We start from the raw sequence: 21,307 nt of genomic DNA, 5'->3' as shown, positions 1-21,307 counted from the left end.
TGCGGGACTTGATCCCAGGACCCCTGGATCACGCCCTGAGCCGAAGGCAGACGCTCAACCACTGAGCCACCCAGGTGCCCCCAATGTCTGCTTTTAGGTAGTATACTGCATTGGCTTTTTAAAATTAATAATGTGTCATATTTAGTTGCTGCTTTTTACTTTTCAAAGCATCTTCACATTAATTGTGTTCTATGACATTTGGCATAAAGAGAAGATTCTTTTCCCCATTGGGCAAATGTAGAAGCTAAGGCCCTAAAATCCTGAGTTCTCACCACTGGTTACTGGTAGATCCAGAACTGATAACAATGGTGCAAATAATACGAATTTGTAAGATTGAGACTTTACCACATGGAAGGAATGATTCCAAGAGCATGATGTGTGTTATTTTATCTTCATAATAATCCTGTGATATAGGTTCTATTATCATTCCCATTTTATAGTTAGATAAATCAAGGCACACAGAAGTTAAAGTACTGTTTCTGACATCACACAGCTAGTAAAGGCCAAAGCTGACATTTGGACCCAAGTTGTTCATGCCAGAGCCTAAACACTTAACTCCTAGACTGCACTGCCCAGAATCTCCTAGAATTGCTCCAAGTGATAGTTTCATGCCACCTAAATGCCATTGGAAATATTACTCAGCCATTAGAAATGGCAAATACCCATCATTTGCTTCAATGTGGATGGAACTGGAGGGTATTATGCTTAGTGAAATAAGTCAATCAGAGAAGGACAAACATTATATGGTCTCATTCATTTGGGGAATATAAAAAATAGTGAAAGGGAATAAAGGGGAAAGGAGAGAAAATGAGTGGGAAATATCAGAGAGGGTGACAGAACATGAGAGACACCTAACTCTGGGACACGAACAAGGGGTGGTGGAAAGGGAGGTGGGCGGGGGGATGGGGTGACTGGGTGATGGGCCCTGAGGGGGGCACTTGATGGGATGAAAACTGGGTGATATGCTATATGTTGGCAAATCAAACTCCAATAAAAAGAAATTTAAAGAAGATGCCATTGGATACTGTCGCTGGCTGCAGGTATGTAGCTGTGGATTTGTAGATATCCACAATTATCAGGAAGTATTAAAAGGCAAAAAACAAAAAACTTCTGCCCCAGGTCCAGAAGTCTGCTAGAGCTCCTGCCTCATTTCCAGTTTGACCCATTGTCTGCTCTACACTCAAGTTCAGTGCTGGTGGACGCCCCAGATCCTGATCTGTTGAATCCTTGGTTCCAGGGATCTGCTCTGTGGCTCAAACCTCTCCCAAGTCACCATTCCTGCCTAGTGTATTCTCTTTTAGATTTCGTGCAGTCAGAGATACATTTGTTGTGAAGAACTGTAGATGGTTTGGACCAGTGGAGCTGAGCATCTTTGTTTGTCTTTAGGGGATCACTAAAACACAGCGTGAGTTTAATAATTACATAAAAATGCTAATAGCAGCTACTTTTCTTGGGAGTCTTGCATTTGCTAGAACTTTATATGCATTGTATCTCTAAACCTTTCATCAACCTAGAACGTTGGGTATTATTATCCTCATTTTATAGGGGAGGAAACTAAAATCCAGAGAGGTCAAATAGAGGTTAAGTGTCTTGCTCAAGTTCTCATAGCTAGTAGGTGCTAGAGCAGGAATATGAATCCAGGGCTGTCTGACTCCCAATTTCACATTCTTTTGACACTTAATGCTGCCTCTCTAGTTCCTTTTTTTAAAAAAAAACAAGTTCCTACATGGGTAGATGAAAAATACAGCAGACATAGTGTATTGGGACCCCACTGAGCCTATGTGACAGGTTGGTTCATGCATGCCCTTATAATCAGTAGCAGTTGGAGAACTTTGGATTGAGATATTAAACAGTGAGGTGGCTTCATAACTGGTTGCCAAAGGGTGCAAACTGGGGTGGGGGAAGTTAGCCTGGAAAGAGGAAAGAAGACAGTATTGGCAGTGTAGGGAGGAGTAGTGAGATATGCCACGAACATATTTAGAAATATGGAAACAAAGTTGCTCTGTGTAAGTTAAACTAATAACAGGGAAGAATGTGCAGTAGAGGAGTTTGGCAAGGCCCAGCATCAATCACAGTGTCTTAACGTGTAATCCTGATGATTTAGAACAGGCCTATGCTTGTAATTTAATAACTGAAACCCTAATTTGCTGTACTGTGTCTCATTTAGGGAACTGTTTATAAACATATGGGAGACATTCGTTCAATAGTATGAGAAAAGGGTGTTTGAGGAGCAGGAATTTGGCAATTGGTAATCTAGCATCATCTGGTTGGGGGAATACCAACACTTTCATTCCTGCAAAGAGGGTTTCTGAGTGGTGAGGCAAGGATGCTTTCTTAGACCTCTTTCTGGCCTAGATGAAATCTCCCTCAAGACTATCTTCTTTTCCTTTAGTTCCAGATATGTCAAATGTGACTCCTGATTGGCTTCCCTGGTATTCGGAGAGTGGCAAGGGAGTGCTTTCACAGAGGACATGAGCATTCCTATTACTTGAATAGAAAGCCGCATTGTAAATTAAATAATGTGGCAGTCCAACCCACTTGAGTATTTTGTGGGGTTGAGTGTCATGAGTCAGCCTTCCTGAATATGATCTGATAGAGGGCCAACTCTGAGCTGTCACGAATTCCCTATTGTTATGCCCCCCTCGGTGGTGTACTGGGGAGAGAGGCATCCAGCAGATGAGACATCAAGGCTGCCTACAGCCCCATTTTCTGTCTCTAACAGACTCTAATGGCATTTCTGAGCCTTCTCTCCTTGGCCTTCTTTTAGTATTCAGTTTACCGAGGCTTTGTAGACTGTTGAGCCGTATCTAATTGGATGACATTAAATAGACTTTCTCTTGGATCCCCAAACCCAAGAGTATAAAAAATGACCTAGCATGAGCTGTGTAAAGAGACTGAAGTGTAATGGAAAAAAGCAACAACAACAAAAAGGATCTCATTCAAAATAGCAATCAACCTCACAAAGTATCCATGGATAAACCTAACAAGAAATATGTGACTCCTAGATATTTAAAAAAAAATGAACCCAACAACTCTAAAACTTTACCGAAGGGCATAAAGGAATACCTAGATAAATGGAGAGACATATTGTGTTTATATAATATTGTAAAGATGTCAGTTCTTCCCAAATTAATCTATAAACTCAATGCAATCCCAATAAAAACCTGAAGTGATTTTTATCAGCTTCAACAAGCTGATTCTAAGGTTCATATGGAAGGACAATGGACTAGAAACATCAGGAAAATCTTAGGAAAGAAAAACAACAGAGAACTGTTTCTACCACATATAGAAATATAATGTTAAACCATAGTAATTAGAATAGTGTGTATTGGTGCAGAAACAGACAAACGAGCAGCAGAACACATGGAGACTGGAAACAGACCTAGGTATATATGGAGATTTCGTTTATGAGAAAGATAGCATTTCATATTGGTGGAGAAATACTGATCACTTAAGGATAATGATGGAAAGATTACTATCGAATTAGAGAAAAATGGAGGTAAACCACCACCAAATACTTTACAAAAGATAAAACCAACTACATAAAGGAGGTACACGTAAAAAGAGAAACCTATAATATTATTGATAATGCTCAGTATGCAAAACAATATGCAAAGATACTCAGATTAACTAGGAGTCTGGAGTGAAAATTAAAAATGATAATGAAGTACCATTTTAAAAATCCCATTTGGTAAAATGAAAAGGCTTGATAATGTCTTGGGTTGGCAAGGATAAAGAGAGACAAACACTGTTGTGGGGACAGTGAATTAGAAGCTTCTTTGGAAGTGAGCTGGGTAATACGTCTGTCAAAATCACAAAAAAGTTTCATGTCTTTTGATCTATTCATTCCTCTGCTGGAACATATCCTGAGGAAACACGCGGAGTTAGGTACAAGAATATTCTTTGTGGCATTGTTTGTAATAGTGAAAAGCTGCATAAATGTAAAAGGTCCATCAGGAAAAGAGTGGTTAAATACCACAAAATGATGGCCTTTTCCAAACATGGCATTTTTTAAAAGACTTATTTATTTGAGAGAGAGAGAAAGAGAAAGAACACATGAACAAGGGGAGGGGCAGAGGAGGAGAGAGAATCTCAAGCAGGCTCCCTGTTGAGTGTGGAGCCAGATGTGATACGGGGCTCTATCTCACCACCTGAGCGTAAATCTAGAGTCGGGTGCCTAGCTGACTGAGTCACCCGGGTGCCCCAAGGAGCATGGGATTTTACAGGCAAGCCATAAAGTTTGGAAACAGATTAAAAGTATTTGTCATATCTGGAATGTGGTAATAACAAACCACCTCTTATATTCCAAGTTGGTGTTATGCAAAGAGGTAAGAATGAGTTAAACCCATATGCAGTGATGGGGAGAAATTCCAAGACATAGTGAAGGAAAAGAGCACAGTCCTAGTTATATAATGGTTGTGCATGTGTACATGAGGATATGTGGGACCAAGGAGGGCAGTAGGATATACACTGACTTATTTATTTGTAGTGGTTAACTCAGGATAGGGCAGTAGGAATTGGAGGAACACGGGAGGCAGGGGTATTTCTGTTTTCTTTCTCTCTTTTCTTTTTCATTAGACTTATTACAAAAGCTTCTTTTTATCTCTTACTTGTGTACTTAAAAGAATGTTCCAGAGTTTAGCTCTGTAGCATAGTGTGAGTCAACACTGTGACATGGCTACCTAAAGGAAATGTCTTTGGGTGGCACGTGTAGAAATGACTTTAGTATTCTGAGAAGGTTCCCTGGGAGGCAGGGATTAAGGGAAAAACTGAGGGAATGAGATTCCTGGCCTTTGCTCCACTTCGTCCAGAACAGCCTGGTTTGGTTTGGTTTGGTTTAATCAGTTTGTCAAAGTGCTACATAAGATTTAGCTTAAAACTGAACTGTGGTGGTTGAGCTGTTTTTAGAAGCAATGCTTTGAAGCCCACTAACCTAGAATTGGGATGGCAGTGACCTTGCCTTGCTCTGCTCTAAGTACTCTTGGGGGCTCGGGTTCAGTTGTTGGCTTCTCATCTCAAGATGGAAGTTGATGGCCCTGGATGTACTTGGAGAGCACCATGATGGTAAAGGAACTGGGCACCAGGGGGGATGGTTGAAGAGTCCAGGTGTGGGCAGGGGGCAAGAGGACTATCTCAGTTATTTGAAGGGCTGTCAGGTGAATAGATTGGTTCTCTGTGGCCCTAGGAACAGAATGAAAACCATGGGTAAGTGGAGATTTCAGAGTTGTCCAAAGGCAAAATGGGCTGCCTTGGAAGATAGGGAGCTCCCTGCCTCTGGAGGTATACAACAAAGTACTTGGCCACAATGTTTATGGTAGAGATTCTGATGACAGATGGCCGTTCAACTAGCAGACCTCCAAGGCTAATTCTTTCTCAGTATTGATTGAGTGCCTATGGTTCAGGCAATGTGTTGGGTGATTGAGAGAGACAAGAACCCCCTTCCAATAAAAAAGCAAACAAGACAACTTAGAAGTGAATTTTTACATTTGAGACATTGCTTTAAGGATACTAGAACAAATGATGTGATAGTGACTGGAAGGGGGGTCATTTTTAGATAGGGAGTCAGGGAACAGCCCTCTGAAGAGACATCTGAGCTGAGACTTGCAGGATGAGAAGGAGCCATTCACACAGAGATCTCTCTGGGCAGAGGGAACAGACCAGAGGAAGGGAAATTGCTGCAGGGTTTGAAGAAAGAGAATGTTGTGATCTGATTTAGGGCTTAAAAACATTCCTCTAGCCACTATAGGAGGGGAGGACATGAAGAGGGAAGGCACAGAGGCCAATTAGGAGGTTGCTTTAGTCAAATAGGAGAGAGGTGATGTCAACTAGACCTGACAGCAGTAGAGTTGGAAAAAAGTAGGTGGATTTAGTTTTATCTTCTATGATTCAAAATATCTGCTTCATTAAGTCACTTGATCCCAGAAGTAGGTTTGCACTGTAAAGTACTACTTTCCAAACGTGTATTAACATTTAGGGTTGAACTAAGGGGCATTTAATCTCCTATGTGATAGCTGTTTTTGTGTATCTTGAGGTTTCATTTGTGAATATCCAAAGGGATGAATGGCCAAGGTCTTGTTGTGGTACAAGTTCTGATAGAATCCCACAATCCTACTGATTAACTAGACCACAGTGCAGAAGACCAGGATAAGGTCAGGTCCTCCCATGGCCCATCATCCTGTTGGCTCTGCCACCTTTCTTCTTGCCCCATGCTGTGTAGGTGGACCAGGCCAAGAGCAGGGCTCCAGAAGTCAGGCAGCCTGGAGATAGTAACTGGCGAGGACATTTATCAGCTGGTAAAGTGTGAGTGAGTTAAGTCTGTCTCAATTTTAGTTTCCTCATCTGTAAAATGGGATTGTTAGATTATATAGAGTAATCCCCATAATTTGCTAACCACAGATGCCTGGTTTTCAGTAAAGTGATCAATAAATGACAAACACTGCCACCTCACCTTCTCTTCAGAGCAGAACTTTTTGGAAGAATTATCCTCCTACTGTCTTTGCTTCAGTTTGTCTTCTGCTCTCTCCATGCCCCTGAGGTTACATTTCTAATTTCATACATGTTCCCTTCCCGTAGTCCATACTGCTAAACCCATTGGATGGTATTGTCTTTTCTTACTTGACTTTCACCCTCTTTTAGTACTGTTGAACACACATGGGTTTTTAAAAACCCTCTTGCTGTTGGGTCATTCCATGGCATCATTCTCTGCTGGAAGGTTTTAACCTGGAGAGTACCATGATAAGATTTACGCTTTAGAAAAATTACTCAAAATCATACAACAGCATTTTCATAGCACCTGGCACATTAGACATGTGGAGTGAGCATTGGCCAATACTGCTATTGGTCATCTTGCTTCTTAATATCTACAAATGAGGCCAAAGTTGTGGACTATATTTGGATAGGCTGTCACCAATCACTGGGGGTCCTGGACACAGTGTGCCTGTCTCTATGCCAAACTAGCCCAAGACTTGGCAAGAGAGTCTGGAACACATGTCCTGGGATTCACGCCCGAAGGATGTCAATCCACATGCACTCAGACACACATACTCACACACATACGTACACTCTGTCTCTCTCTCTCTCTATATATATATATTCTACATGAATTCCAGCTACCAGAGTGTCCCCATATGTGCACAATCACATAGACATACTTGTACTCACATACACATTTAATTGTGTATCACTTATTCACATGTAATTGTGTGTATACACATTCACACACACATGCATATACACATATAAATGTGCTTATTCAAATATTGAAGTATACTTAAATATGTGTTCATCTATTCACAAATACCCATATATAATTGCATAACTGAAAATAATATACTTCATTCCCTCTTAAGAACTTTTACTTATTCTTACATATATGTGTGCACACAGATATCTGTGCATCCCCACTTACTTACTTGTACATGTAGAACCACAGAAGCAGACATACTTATGCTCATACCTGTACTTGGCCATAACATTTCTCTTTAAGGCTACCTGTTTCAATATCTTTAAGCTACCATGTACATATACACATACCTATGTGTACATTTGCACAAATATACAAGCCCACAGTATACACATGTGCATAAACACTGCACAGAGATGCTGCTGCATAAGCACTTAATACACACTTATGTGTGTCCAGACAAGCTAGATGGATTCTTCTAGGTTCTAGCTCCAGATCCTTCTCTTGTAGCCTGCCACAGGGGCTGCTCTAGTTCAGGACCCCCTTCTCTCTTCTCTCTTTTCCATTCCCATTACAACCCTACCTTTATTTTCTGTGTAGACTCAATGAAAGTGTCTGGTAAGGTCAGATGAAGGGCTGGCAGCTTCAGCCTTCGCCTCATCGGGAATGGATAGAGACCCCTGTTGCTTTTCTGGCTGCCTCTCTGTGCTCTCAGGTCTGTTAGCTCCGGTGAATAAAGCCAGGCCCTGGGAGGCAGACAACCAGGCCTGGGGACTCCAGCTGTTTATAGAGCTGCTATGCACTCCTGCTGCTCTTGGAGAACAAACACAGCCTGGAAAGTTTCTGGCATTGGGACTATGTCCATATTACCATGGGCCCAGGAGGCACAGCTAGCTCTTTGCGTGGATGGTGAGGCAGAGTCCTGGGCTGGAAGTCTATTCAGTGAAGTTGCCTTTCATCTCTGATTTCCTTATGATGAAAGGAAACAAGTAGAGGCTGGGATATTCCAAACATCCAGGAATTAAATATTTATATTTGGCTCAAGAGAAGATAGGCTTTGGGGTGAGATAAGATCTGAGTTCAAATTCTATCTCTGCCACTGATCAGTTGTGTGACTTGATACAAGTCACTTAATCTTTCTGTGCCTTATATTACTTATCTATAAAATGGGGATAACATTTCCTGCCCCCTGGAGATTGTGGTGAGCTCGGAATGAGATGATATATGCAGAAGTGCTCCACACTCTGCCTGGCACACAGTAGCATTTAAGGCATGGTGTGGCTCTTGTTTTTAAGATGAGTCCAGTCTTACTCTCCAAGCATATTCTGCATGACAAGAAAGGAGGTTTGAATGGGGAAAGTGATTCAAAGGGTTTGGTGGGTGGGATCTTGGTGAGAAAGAAGCTGAGGGGGAGGGGAAGTGTTGGCCACTTGGAAGAGCGTCAGACCTGGGGTTTTGTCACACTTGCTCCCTACTTTGTGGCCTTGCTCAAGTGATGTCCCCACTCTAGCCGTCATATTCCCTCTCTGTAAAGTGAAGGACTGCCTTAGACAATTTCTTCAGGTTTTCTTCTAGTTCTGAGATATTAGGTTATGTTTTTCTGAAATCATCTGCAAAGTAAATTAAATGCATATAGATAACTAAGGACCCAGTGGGAAAAAGTCACAGTATTATGGAACGTACAAGCTGAAAATGGTAACTCCTATTCTGAATTAACATTAAGTAATAAGAAGAAAACTGTGCCACCTGTGGACCACTCCCAAGGAGGCACATCATTGCCAATTCTTCATTCTTCATCTGAGGATTCTGTATCTCCACCGCAGGGTGCCACGCCCCCCCAGGCTTCCCTTGGGGCTCTTCCCATGTTCCATCTGTTCTGTTTTCCCCTGAGGTGTGCTGAGCCTGGCACGATGTGAGGTTGGGTTTCTACTTCTGATAATAGTTAGGTGGTTGCTTAAGCGTGCTGTGTGGGTCTGTGGTCTCTCGGCTTCCTGAGTCATTGCCTTTTGATGTTATGGCAGTGTGGGGCACTGCAAACACCTTCTATGGGTTAGGAGAACAGGATCTTCATCCTTGCCTGGTAGCTAACTAGTTCTGTGATACAATGTGTCCAAATCTATTTCTTTAGCTGGAAACTGGGGGACATAGTGTTTACCGTGTCTACTGTGTAGAGAGTGGTTGGAAGACCTAGTATTTAGTGAAGGAATCAGATGAGAGAGTGGGCATGAAATATGTTGAAAATTATGAGTAGTATTTAATAATAATAGCTGACATTCACTGTGTGTGTACTTTGTGTCAAGCACCATGCTTGGCACCTTCTACACTTTATCTCTGAATCCTCACCCCATGTGGCAAGGTGGATGCTACTGGTACTCCACTCTACAGATGAGGAGAGACTGACTCAGGCTACTCTGCCCCAGGTCATAGAGTTGAACCTCATGTTTTGCTTGGCCATGGAAGACTGTGTCCTAATTGCTACACTAACTCTATAGAGAGCAAAATGTAGCAGGAGTGAAGTCTAGAAAGGTAAGCAGGAGACATGGGAGAGGGGAAAACGGAGATTCAAGGTCACACAGATGATTAGTGATAGCTCTGGGGTCACCATCATCATCTTCATCATCAGCATTATCATGGGAAACATTAAGAGCACTTACAAAAAGCATTTACTGTGACGAAAACTGTCTTGCACTTAATTTCCACCCATGATACCTTGATGAGGTCAATATATTAGTCACCATTGGGATTTTACAGATGGGGAAATTTAGGCTTAAAGACATGAAGAAAAGTAGATTCTCATATATAGTGAATGAGACTGGATCTATGTGACAACAGAGCCTGGCTGGTAACCACCACACAAAATAAAGGCAAACTGCTATTCTTTTTAAGAGAGAGGAGGGGGAGGGGGTAAAGAGAAGAAGAGAGAGAATCTTAAGCAGGCTCCATGATCTCTCTCCTCTCTCTTTCTTTGACCTGAGCCAAAATCAAGAGTCAGATGCTTTTTTTTTTTTTTAAAGCACTTTTTTATTTTATTTTTTTACTTATGATAGTCACACAGAGAGAGAGAGGCAGAGACATAGTCAGAGGGAGAAGCAGGCTCCATGCACTGGGAGCCCGACATGGGACTCGATCCCGGGTCTCCAGGATTGCGCCCTGGGCCAAAGGCAGGCGCCAAACCCCTGTGCCACCCAGGGATCCCAAGAGTCAGATGCTTAACTGACTAGGCCAGGTGCCCCAAACTGCTGTTCTTTTAGGAGGAATCTGTGTCAAGGAAATAGATCTATGTGTGGCCATTGTAGGGAAACAGGTTGGGGTGGGCTGGAATGCTCTTCCAGGTGGTTGGGGTGGTTCCAGGTGGTTGGGGTGGTTGGGGTGCTCTTCCTGCTTGGAAGAGAAGGAATGTACACCTGTTCTTAAATAACCAAGTTATTTACATAGCTGGGTGGTCCTTGACCTAATCTGATAACCATGTACCATTCTAGAAGAGTGCAAGTATCAAGACTCACCACACAGAGAGTATGAATAATTCAAGTGTCAATGTGCTTCTGATTTGGGAGGAACAAGAAGAAAAGCATTAGGAGCTCTTAAGACATCCATTCAAAGTGTGGAAAAACTTGCCTTTTCCACAGGCAAAGTGGATCCAGCTGACCTGGATACCCAGTGAAAAGCAGTCATATTTGTTCCTAGTCAACAGGTGGGATCATCTCCATTTGGAGATAATAGGCCTATTCATTTTAGGGAATTTTTTTTATCATTTGTCCTTTGGATGTGAGCAGGGTCTACTTGACTCTATTAAGACAGGTCTCTTTGCAAAAGGACAGATTTTGGACCATTTGCCCCACAATCTATAGAGATCAGTGATTTTTGCTAGTCTGGGTCTGAAAGATTAGATCTACTCTCCATAAATGCTTAGGACCCAATCATTGTACGAATCAACAGACAATATACTTGATTTGGTTTATTTATTTAAAAAAGTTATTGAGTACTCATTATTAAATCACTGTTCCAGCTGCTGAGGTTACCACAGGAAATGAGACAAGATTCCACCCCAGAAATAACTTACATTATAGCAAGAGCAGGAATGAATAAGCAGACCATTAACCGTGTTACTTGTGAGTGGTAAGTGCTATTATGGGAACTGTAAAATGTGTCATGAGAATGGGTGGAAAGAACTCCTCGTAGCCTTGGGTCAAGCACACAGGTGAACTCACACACGTACACACGTGTTTGAGTGTGCGGGCTGCGTCTGCAGGTAATTCTAGCATAGACTTAAAGGGGAATAGGAATCAGCAAGGGAAGGGGGGCTAGTGTGGGTGCTCTAGGCAGAGTCCTCAATGGCATCAACACAGAGACACACCTGTCTAGAGAACTCTTAGGCATTTCCATTATCCAGAAGAGGAAGCGAGCGAGAGAGAGAAGAGTTGAAGCAGGGCAGAATCACGGAGGACCTTCTAAGCTTTTCAAAGGAATTGGGGCTTAATGGTGAAGCTGAGGGGGAGCCACCAGGGAGGTGTAGAAGCTGGATGATGGTGGGGTTAGATCTGTATTTTAGAAAGACCAGCCTGTGAGAAAGAAGGATCGTAGTGGAGCAAGATGAGAGTTAAGGCTCTTTTGCAGTAATGTGAATAAGCCCCATGGAAGCCTGAACTAGCCAGGGGCAAGGGATGTCTAGAAATGGGTAGCTGTTTTTGCCTTTTTTTTTTTTTTAAAGATTTTTATTTATTTATTTATTTATTCGAGAGAGAGAGAGAGACAGAGACAGGCAGAGACAGGCAGAGGAAGAAGCAAGCTCCATGCAGGGAGCTCGATGTGAGACTCGATCTCAGATCCTGGGATCACATCCTGAGCTGAAGGCAGACGCTCAACTGCTGAGCCACCCAGGCATCCCCAGAAATGGGTAGTTTAGAGGATTTCCTGGCAGTAACATCTGTCTATAGGACTTGATGATTAGCTGGCTGCTCTCATTTGGCTCTTAAAGAGATGACTTTAGGCTGCTTAAATTGTTTTCTCATGAGCTAGATCATTCCCTTCAAAGCAAGTACAATTGACTTTTGTTTTGTTTTGTTTTCAAGGATTGGGAAAAAAATTTAAAGTATCATTGCATCTATTTACAATCACAAATGTATCATTTGCTCCTTGCAGAAATTCAAAAAATAGGGAAAGACTGAAAGAAGAAAATTAAAAATTATCCATAAGTCTGCAAGCCAGGGATAACTGCTATTAATATTTTGGTATTTTTCCTTCTAGTCTTTTTTTCCAGTATAGCTGGTTTATTTTAAACTTTTTACTATGCAAATTTTGAAATATACACAAAAACTGAGAGAAGAGTTGAATCAACCCAAAAGACCCACTGCGGCTTCTATAAGCAGTCTTCTGCTATTGCAGAGTTGAATTGTAAACTTACATGCAGCTCTTTACATTTTCTTTTCTTTTTTTTTAAGATTTTATTTTTTCATGAGAGACACACACTAAGAGGCAGAGACATAGGCGGATGGAGAAGCAGGCTCCCTTACAAGGGGCTTGATGTGGGACTAGATCCCAGGACTCCCCTGAGGATCACACCCTGAGCCACCCAGGCAACCCTATAATTTTGTTTCTGCATCCTGGGTGTTTGGCATGTGCTAGCCCTGCTGGCTCTTTGAGCATTTGCAGGTGTATGTCTTCACCCCAAACATTGAATAGGAGAGTAAAAATGCCTAAGTCGCATGGTATGTACTCGAGATCTGAAAAAACACCAGATTCCCCACCTTCTTGGGGAAACTCCATGCAGAGCGCGCATATTTCTGGGAGAGAGATGTCCTCAGCAGGAAATAGCAGCCCATATTTTGATTCACTCACCATAGTTGTCTCAGCAATGGAACCAAAGCTGTTGATGAAAATGTTGCAGCTCACATTCACCGGGGGACCTGCCAATCAAGAGAGATTCCTGCTTAGCTCCATGGCCCAGAAGAAACCCACAGGATAGGACCCATTCCTGGAACAGTGACTTCAGGGATGGATTCTTCTTGGCAGAGGAGACCCTTACTTGCCCTCCACACCAACCCTGAGCAGCAGGGACTCCCAGCCACATCACTATGCCAGATTCCCTGGTCCCCAAGTGAGCATCAGGTACAGAACACCAGAGGCTGAACTGAGATGTACTTTCATTAACACAAGATGATTCATCATCCTGCCATATGGTTGAAATCCCTTCTCCAAACCCCATCGGCTGCCTTCTAATTTGTGGCTGAAATGTATTTACGGCTCCAACATTTGGAGGCCATCTTGGGAATCGCAAGGAACAGCAAGTTCCTTGCCTTGAACTTATGAACCAAGAATGATTGCCTGAAAGGGCGTTGATGGGAATTACCAGCTGAAGAATCCAGAGGGAACCTTGAGGGAAGTCCATAAGTCTTTATTAAATACTTTTCAGACAAACTTTTTAAATTCTACTGCAAAGGATAGGAAAGAAATGAAGGAACATTTGTCTTTGGGATCTCATTGTTAGGGGGCCTCTGTCAATCTTTTCATTTTATACTGTGCTGTGCTAAGAGTGTTATCGATACTATCTCATTATATCCTCTCAACAACTCCAGAAGAGGACATGGTTATTACCTCCACTTTGCAGGTGAAGAAACAGAGGCTCAGAGAAGCCACACAGCCAGCATATGGTTGAGCCAGAGTTTGAGTTCAGATTTCTCTAATTGCAAAGCTAGTGATTGGTTGTACTTGGAGGAAAGAGATTCAGAGAAAGGAAGGGGCATGTTCAAAGTCACAGAGTGGCGGACTCCAGGATTTTAAGCACTGGGCTTCTACATGAACTGACAAGGGGGCTGAGATAAAATACCCAGAGAGAAATGTGAGACCATGGGATAGATTGCTATAAGCAGGAGGAGTTTAGGTATAAGAGAGGTTCTGGGGAACAAGGCATTAGGAAAGACCTCATGAAGGTGATAAACCTTGAGCTGACCTTGAAGGTGGGTAAGACTTGGATAATAAATAGCTCATCATCCTTCACATGAAGATTGCAATGGGCAATCTGTGAATTTTTTCGGGTCTGCTTTTTTGTTAATCCCCATGAGGTCCTGAGGGAGCCATGGCAAAATTACCGTCCCTGCTATGGAGCAGAGAGTTTTAATAACTCACTTGGGCTTATTTATCAAGCATGTGGTAGAGCCGGGACTCACACCCAAGTTTTCTGACAGTGGAAAGAAGGAAGCAGATGTCTTTGTGTCTTCTGTTACCTCTTTAAAAAAGTAGCCCAAACATTTTACCCAAACTCAGTCCAGTTTCCTTCTTTTCAGAAATCTTGGTGTGCAGGAAGGGACTCAGTCTTAAGGTAGGATCCAAGTTTTCCCTCCAAGGTTGTGCCAGGCTCCCTGGGTTTTCAACACAGCTCCGATACTCATTGGCTATTTTATTCAGGCGCGTCTCTTCCTGTTTCTGGGTTACAATTTCCCCATAAGTCTGGGAGAGTAGTGCATGATCTGGGTAGACACTTTGAGCTCCTTTGGTTTGGAATTCCCGTATGGAAGCTATCCATGTGAATTACATGGTTACAGGATTTCAGGGCTGGAAGGTTTCTTAAAGGTCACCTTATCAATTTCTTCCCAAAGTACTGTCTGTAGTAGAATCACCTGGGGCAAAATTTAAACTGCAGATTCCTTGGCCCAACCCCAGACCCAGTGAACCCAGATCTCCGGAAATTAGCCCAGAATGTATTGTTTAACGAGCTACCCGGTGATTCTCACACACAGCCAAGTTTAGGAACCACTGTTGTAGTGGCACCAGCTGCCCATTCAAGGCTGAACACCTCAGTGATGGGGAACTCATTTTGTCTTGAGTAGCTCTTTCCATAGTTGGATACTTCTGTCTGCTAAAACATTTCCCTTATGCTGAGTGAAAATCAGCCTCCTTGTCACTTCCACCTAAACAAAGACCCATTAAATTTTTCCCCTCATTTAGACTCAGACCCAGGCTTTTCTTTTCATTCAGTCTCATACCATTAAGATGCCCCAAAGAGTTACTGCCAGTGCCTTGAAATGACGCACTCAGAGTTCCCACCCAGGCCCTGCAAGCATCTGGTGCTGTGACTCCCATATAAATTAGATCCTGATTTATGTGTGTGAGAGGGCGCCAGCCAAAGGGACCCCATGGGGAGGTGCGGTTCATTGATATAAATCTGAAATTAAATTATCCTCGAGAAAATTACAATCCGGCCGCCTTTGGCAGCAGGATAATGTATATATTTCATTAAATATTAAAGTTTAATTTTGCTTTTGTGTATGTGTTTGTATTAGGCTGTGCCCCAATCCCGGGAGCCATTATCCTATACAAAGTCTTAAAGAAGATACAGACTATCAGAGATAGAAGGTCTGAAGCCCTACTGGATCCTTCTGCAGATGCAGAAACAAAGGCCCAGATATGTCAAGTGATGTACTTCGGGTCACACTATCAGGTCAGTGGTGGGAGGACTGGACTCCAGTGTTAGCATGCTTTACTTCCGTACTCTGATTTGCATTGCCACTGTGTTCTGCAGACTGAGCCTGCTGTTCCCTGCCATCCTGATCTTCAGTAGAGTTAAGAGCAGGCAAGATTTCTGGTGTTTGAAGGAAACTGCTGGGTGATTAATCACTCTGTAGAGTTTCCAAACAATGCAGACCTCTTCCTCTTGTGTTAGGGGTTACAGAGGCCTTATCTGCGTGGCCTTTTCAGGAGCTCTGTGTTTGTAAGCTCTGTGGCTTTTGGAAGTCTTATTTGTGCTTTGAGTGGAAGTGTGAAAGGACCTTGGACCTTGGGACTCAGGGGCAGAAGAACCTTCATGCCAATGTTTCACCCCTTACCACAAGGCAGAGTGGTGAAACCTTGCTTCCCAGTTTTAGAGGGTAGGGTGGAGGGAGCGGGGGGGGGTGTCCTAGAAGATTTACCTTGCTCAGGGCCTGACTTAGAGGGGACTGAAGGGAGTAGAGACACTGCAGTTTTGGGAAGCGACTAAGACATTATCTAGTGCTGTACATTTGGGGACCAGATATTCAAAGTAAGGCTCCCAGATGCGGATAGGGAGGAGAAGAGTGTTGATTCAATAATTTTATAGTCTGAGCAAAATTTTATTTCTTAAAACTGTCCATTGCTAAGCAAATAAACAAGTAAATAAATTAATGAATGAATAAACAAATCAACAAATCACTAGCATGGTACCAAGAATTGAGTAAATGTAGCTGAGTGAAAATCCCTAATCTAGATGGCATCCCTTGGGAAAGTCACTTAACTGCCCTATGCCTTTGCATATATTTTGGTTCCTTCGTTCATTCATTTGTTTTTGAAAGGATTATTGAGGGCCATCTATGTGCCAAGTACTGTGCTAGGCACAAAGGATAACTAACTAATGCATGAACGCTGTATGGTACACATGCAACGAACGGGATTCCTCTCTCGGGAGAGCTAGACACTCCGGGTGGAAGTTCCGAGAGAGCCCACCAGGGGGCGGGGTGAGCTGGAATTCGGGAAAACTGAAGGCGGCCCTGGAGGCAACCTGGTGGTCCTTGTTCTTGACCATGTTTGGCCAATGGAGTTTCTAAAAGGTGTCATTTAGCTGCCAACTTGGAAGACTTCCTAGAAAACCCTCAAGTCTTATCTCGGAAGGCCTGCTGCCCAGGGCCTGTATTCCTACCTGGCAGCTACCTTAGCACCTGACAAGTGGCTGCCCTTAGATGAGCCTGTGCTTTCTGTTTTTTTCTTATCCCGCTCCCGCTTCACTCATGTGCCATACATGATCCCTCTGCGTGTTTGAGGTTGTGACCCTGGTGAAAGGTGTGGTCCCAGGCACTATGGCAGGAACACTGGTCATGATTTGCCTGTTCTTGAGGGGACCATGGTCATGCTAAGGATGCTGGGAGATAGGGCCCAGGGAGAAGGGGTCAGAGGAGCCTGGAGGTAGAGGGGAGTGGGAGGTGGGCCCCAAACAACCAATCCCTATGCATTTCACAGAGCACTTTCCATTTGCAGAGCACTCTGAGAAGGGTACTTGGAGAAGGGGGAGCCAGGTAAGCAAATATTAGGAAGCTGTTACTAGCTGTCACATCCCTTGTTTGGTCTTGGACTTGAGCCGAAAGGAACAGTGAGGAAGGGCATCTGGAATCAAGAATTGATTAGGAGGCTGGCAGTTGATCCTTGAAATAAGATTTTAAAGGGGTACTGGAAGGAAGGTCAGAGAGCTTGGGGTCCCAGGGAGCTCCTCACAATCGTACCTATAGAACTCTGCTTGGCAGTTTGGGATTGCTGCAACTTCTTTGGGTATCCACAGACATGACGAAGGGAACCTGTCTCCTCTAGTAGCAGACGTCAGGGTCTCATAGAGCCCTTCAGAGCTGAAAGAAGCTTCTTAGATCACACTGGTGAGGATGTGTAAATTGGTCACCCACAGGGCATATCTGGCTCACCAACATGTTTTTTTTTTTGAATTCACATGTTTTAGGAATCAGGAAATTTTGCCTAAATCTTGATTTCTGGCTCTTCTTAGAGTACTGGATGATTAGGAAACATGAGGCCCTAATTCCTGTAGGGTAACTGTGGCCTGGGGCTAAGGAGAGGCTGTGCCCTTTCGAGGAGACTGTACCTCTGTTTTTCCATAGTGGCTACAACTCCCTTTGGCCTCACTTTGGGCTCACCTTACTTGTTATCCCTGGAGCCATTTGAAATTGTGACTCTGATTTAGCCTAGACCTTTTTTTTTTTTTTTTTTTTTTAAAGATCTTTACTTATTTATTTGACAGAAAGAGAGAGTGAGAGCATGAGTGCACATGTGCAAACAGCAGGAGCAGCAGAGGGAGAGGGAGACTTCCTGCTGAGTAGGGAACCCAAGGCAGGGCTGGATTCCAGGATCCTGGGATCATGACCTGAGCCAAAGGCAGATGCTTAACTGACTGAGCCACCTAGGAGCCCCTAGACTGGACTATTTCAAAATTATATACTAATCCTTGGGAACTTTCAGCAGATGAATTTTAGTTGGAAGTTTCTTCTCTAAAACAAATAACAGTAAACTGCTTGGAGGAAAAGTGAGGGTGGGCTTGCTCATTATTCCCTGTGTCCCTTTTTTGGGCACATGGTGGAAACCTGAGAACTCCAAGAAGCATAGTTTATAACCCACAGATACGTCCAACTCTATCACTGCAGAGATGAGGAACTGAGGCCCAGAGAAAGGAAGAGGCTTATCAAAGTTCAGAGTATACGTTTGCACCTGAAGCAAAACATGAACCCCTTTCTCCACATTCCATATTTGTCTATCTGTCTGTTACACCAGAGGGAGCAAATAGGTTTTCATTCACATACTAACCCCTGGCAGGCAGAGGTACTGTTGAGCTGGGTTCTCTGAAGCTTTGTTTGGGCTTGGTGGGGAGAAGACAGAACAATGTCTGCATCTGGGAAAGAGTCGGAGTCATACCATGTGTTTGCCATCTGCGTACAATACCATGCTGTTTGCTTCTGTAATTTAGGAAAGCAGATCCCTGAGAATCGGAAGGAAAGTTTTCTCTACCTTTGAAGTTGGGCCTGATCCTGGCATCATATCCAGAGGTTCTCCCCATTAGCTTATCCAGGAAATCCGAGGGTGACATGGGCTTGGGTGCAGAGCGGGCAGCTTCAGCCTCCTTGGAAGCAGCAAGGCTAAGAAAAGAGAGGAAAGCAGAGGGTTAATGATGGCCTTGTGATCATATCCCAGCCTTGCCCAGATCCAAGAACCACCAGAGAGTTCTCAGCCTAGGAAATAGGGAGTGTGGGTCCTTAATGAGGAAAGGCCAGGTTAAATTGTTTGTTTGGCCAGACATCAGCCAACATGGAATCCTGTCAGGCAGCTGCCTGTCTCATGCTGTGGAGAAGCTGCTGCCTCTTCAGGTTGCATCTCTGGGGTTTTGTGCAATCATACTCCGCTGCTGGGCCTACCTGGGAGGAGATTGAAGGGTCAACTTCCCCCGAGGCCCAGCCCCGTGTTCTGAGTGACTGCACTGTTATGGGTCTGGGGAATAGCACATCTAGAGAGAATCTTAGAGATCTAATAGTTCAGCTTTTCCCCAAAGTTTCTCTTCAGAATCAGTCACTAATTAAAAAAAATGTTGCCCAAGTCAAATGCATTGGGGAACAGAAATTTAATCAGGCATCTTTACCTCGAGTCTTCTCAGAAGCTTTAACAAGCTTAGAGGCCTATGCTTATGGGACTACCATCTCATGAAACATACACTTTAGAAAATGCTCAGTTGGGAAAATTGAGGTATAGTTAGTGGAAGAGAACAATGTAGGTCCCAGAGTAAATCAGTCTGCCTCAGTGTATCAGGATTGGGGGATTCAAGGCTGCTGGAGTGCTTCACACTTGTTTCTGTCACCAACCCCCATCCCCCACTCCCACGTGACACTGTGGTTTCGGGTCCTCATTCATGCCATAGCATGAATTACTGAGTCTAAGGACAGTGGCTGTCCCCCTGCCACAATCTCAAAGGTGGATAGATTTCTAAAAGAGTCAAGATTGAAAGCTGAAGGGTGAAAGAACAATCATTCAGGTTCTTTGGGCAACTGAGCTTTCCCAGTCCTGAAATTGTACCAGGAGATAGCTGGATCAAGTGCAACCCTGGGGTGTGGTGCTGTCAGCAGCTGGTAAGTTGAAGGATGTGCATGCATAGAGGGATGAGTGTGTGCACATACACACACGTGTGTGTGTGTTGCATAAGATGGGAACTTCTGTCACCTAGCCAAGTAGGTGTTCCCCAAGCATATGCACTCAACCTCTCTTGTTCTTCACCTTGGCTTGTTTCTGATCTCACAGCTGTAACGATTTAAGTGATGACCTTTAATGGATGACTTTCAAATCTGTATCTCTGCCTGGCTGCTCAGGAAGCCCCTTTCCTCCCGTGCAAACACCTGCAGGGCATGTCTATCTAGATGTCCTGTGCCTCAAATTCATCTCCCAAACGGAATGCCATAGCTTCCTCTCTGAACCAGCTCCTCCAGAGCACACTTCCCCAGACAGCACCAGCGTCTGTCCACTGGCTAGTCTACAAGCTCCAGAGCCATCTTGTCTCCTTGTTGCCTTTTCCTCTCATCCCCTCATTCACCAGGTCCTGGACTGTGCTACCTTGTAATATAGTTACTTGTGTTTGCATTTGAAGACCAGGAATCATGGTGTTGTTTTTTTTTTTAAGATTTTTAAAATCTATTTATTCATTCATGAGAGTCAGAGAGAGAGAGAGAGAGAGAGAGAGAGAGGCAGAGACACAGACAGGGAGAAGCATGCTCCATGCAGGGAGCCCGATGTGGGACTCGATCCTGGGTCTCCAGGATCAGGCCCTGGGCCAAAGGCAGACGCTCAACCACCAAGCCACCCGGGCTGCCCAACCATGGTGTTTCCATTTATTGTTTATTTGTTCTTTTAATCCCCTGCTATATCTATCACGTATCTCAAACATAATTGGTGCTCAGTGATTGTGCAGTGAATGAATGAATGAATACTATGCTACTTTAATTAAACAAATATTCTGGTTAGGAGGGTATTCATAAATATTCATGTATGGACTAACAATTTTAAAGTAATTACACTATTATTTCCAGTAATGAAGAATACTGAAAGCAATCTGGTATTCCTGTGCAGGTTCAGAAGGCATTTCAGGATTATTCAGACACTCATGTCACCTGAAGATCCCTTACCCATATACTAAAGAGCTCATTTTTACCGACAGGATGAAAGACAAATACATTTTCCTGTTTTTTTTTTTCTTTTGTGTGTGACTCTGGATGTTTGTGAGTTGGTGTCATGTGTACAAGTGGGTAGACATGTATGGACGTGTGTGGGGATTGGGATGTGATAGGTGTTTGTGGATGTGCAGTGGATTGTGTTACATAGATACACGTGTGCAAACGTGAATACCTATGTTCATGTGAAAGTACGTTGTTAAGTATGGCATTTGTGTGTGTATATGTGGGGTGGAATATATGAGCTATAGGGTATGAATATATGGAATGCTTGTGTGGATGTATATATGTGGTATGTGTAGTGCATATATGTGTTTCCAAAATGAACTGTGAGAGGTAATATAAGAAAGCACAAAAAGAGTGAAAAGAACAGATGATTGGAATTTATCTTGTCTCATTTATAAGCTGTGTGACC

At 43.4% G+C, this 21,307-nt stretch overlaps 1 protein-coding gene across 2 annotated transcripts in view; it reads right to left on the bottom strand.

Moving 5' to 3' along the window:
- Positions 1-21,307, bottom strand: part of GLRA1 (glycine receptor alpha 1) — an 88,768-nt gene that overhangs the window by 34,640 nt on the left and 32,821 nt on the right. For both annotated transcript variants that reach the window (XM_072756790.1, XM_026010585.2), the window contains exons 2-3: positions 18,692-18,819; positions 13,019-13,086 (exon numbers count right to left, since the gene is read on the bottom strand). In XM_072756790.1, the coding sequence (XP_072612891.1) occupies positions 13,019-13,086; positions 18,692-18,819 (196 nt within the window). The remainder of the gene's footprint in view (positions 1-13,018; positions 13,087-18,691; positions 18,820-21,307) is intronic.

Source organism: Vulpes vulpes, chromosome 4 (genome assembly GCF_048418805.1).
Source record: "Vulpes vulpes isolate BD-2025 chromosome 4, VulVul3, whole genome shotgun sequence".
Taxonomy (NCBI): Eukaryota; Metazoa; Chordata; class Mammalia; order Carnivora; family Canidae; genus Vulpes; species Vulpes vulpes.
Note: the sequence above shows the minus strand (reverse complement) of the source record. Positions and strands in the feature narration are given on the sequence as shown.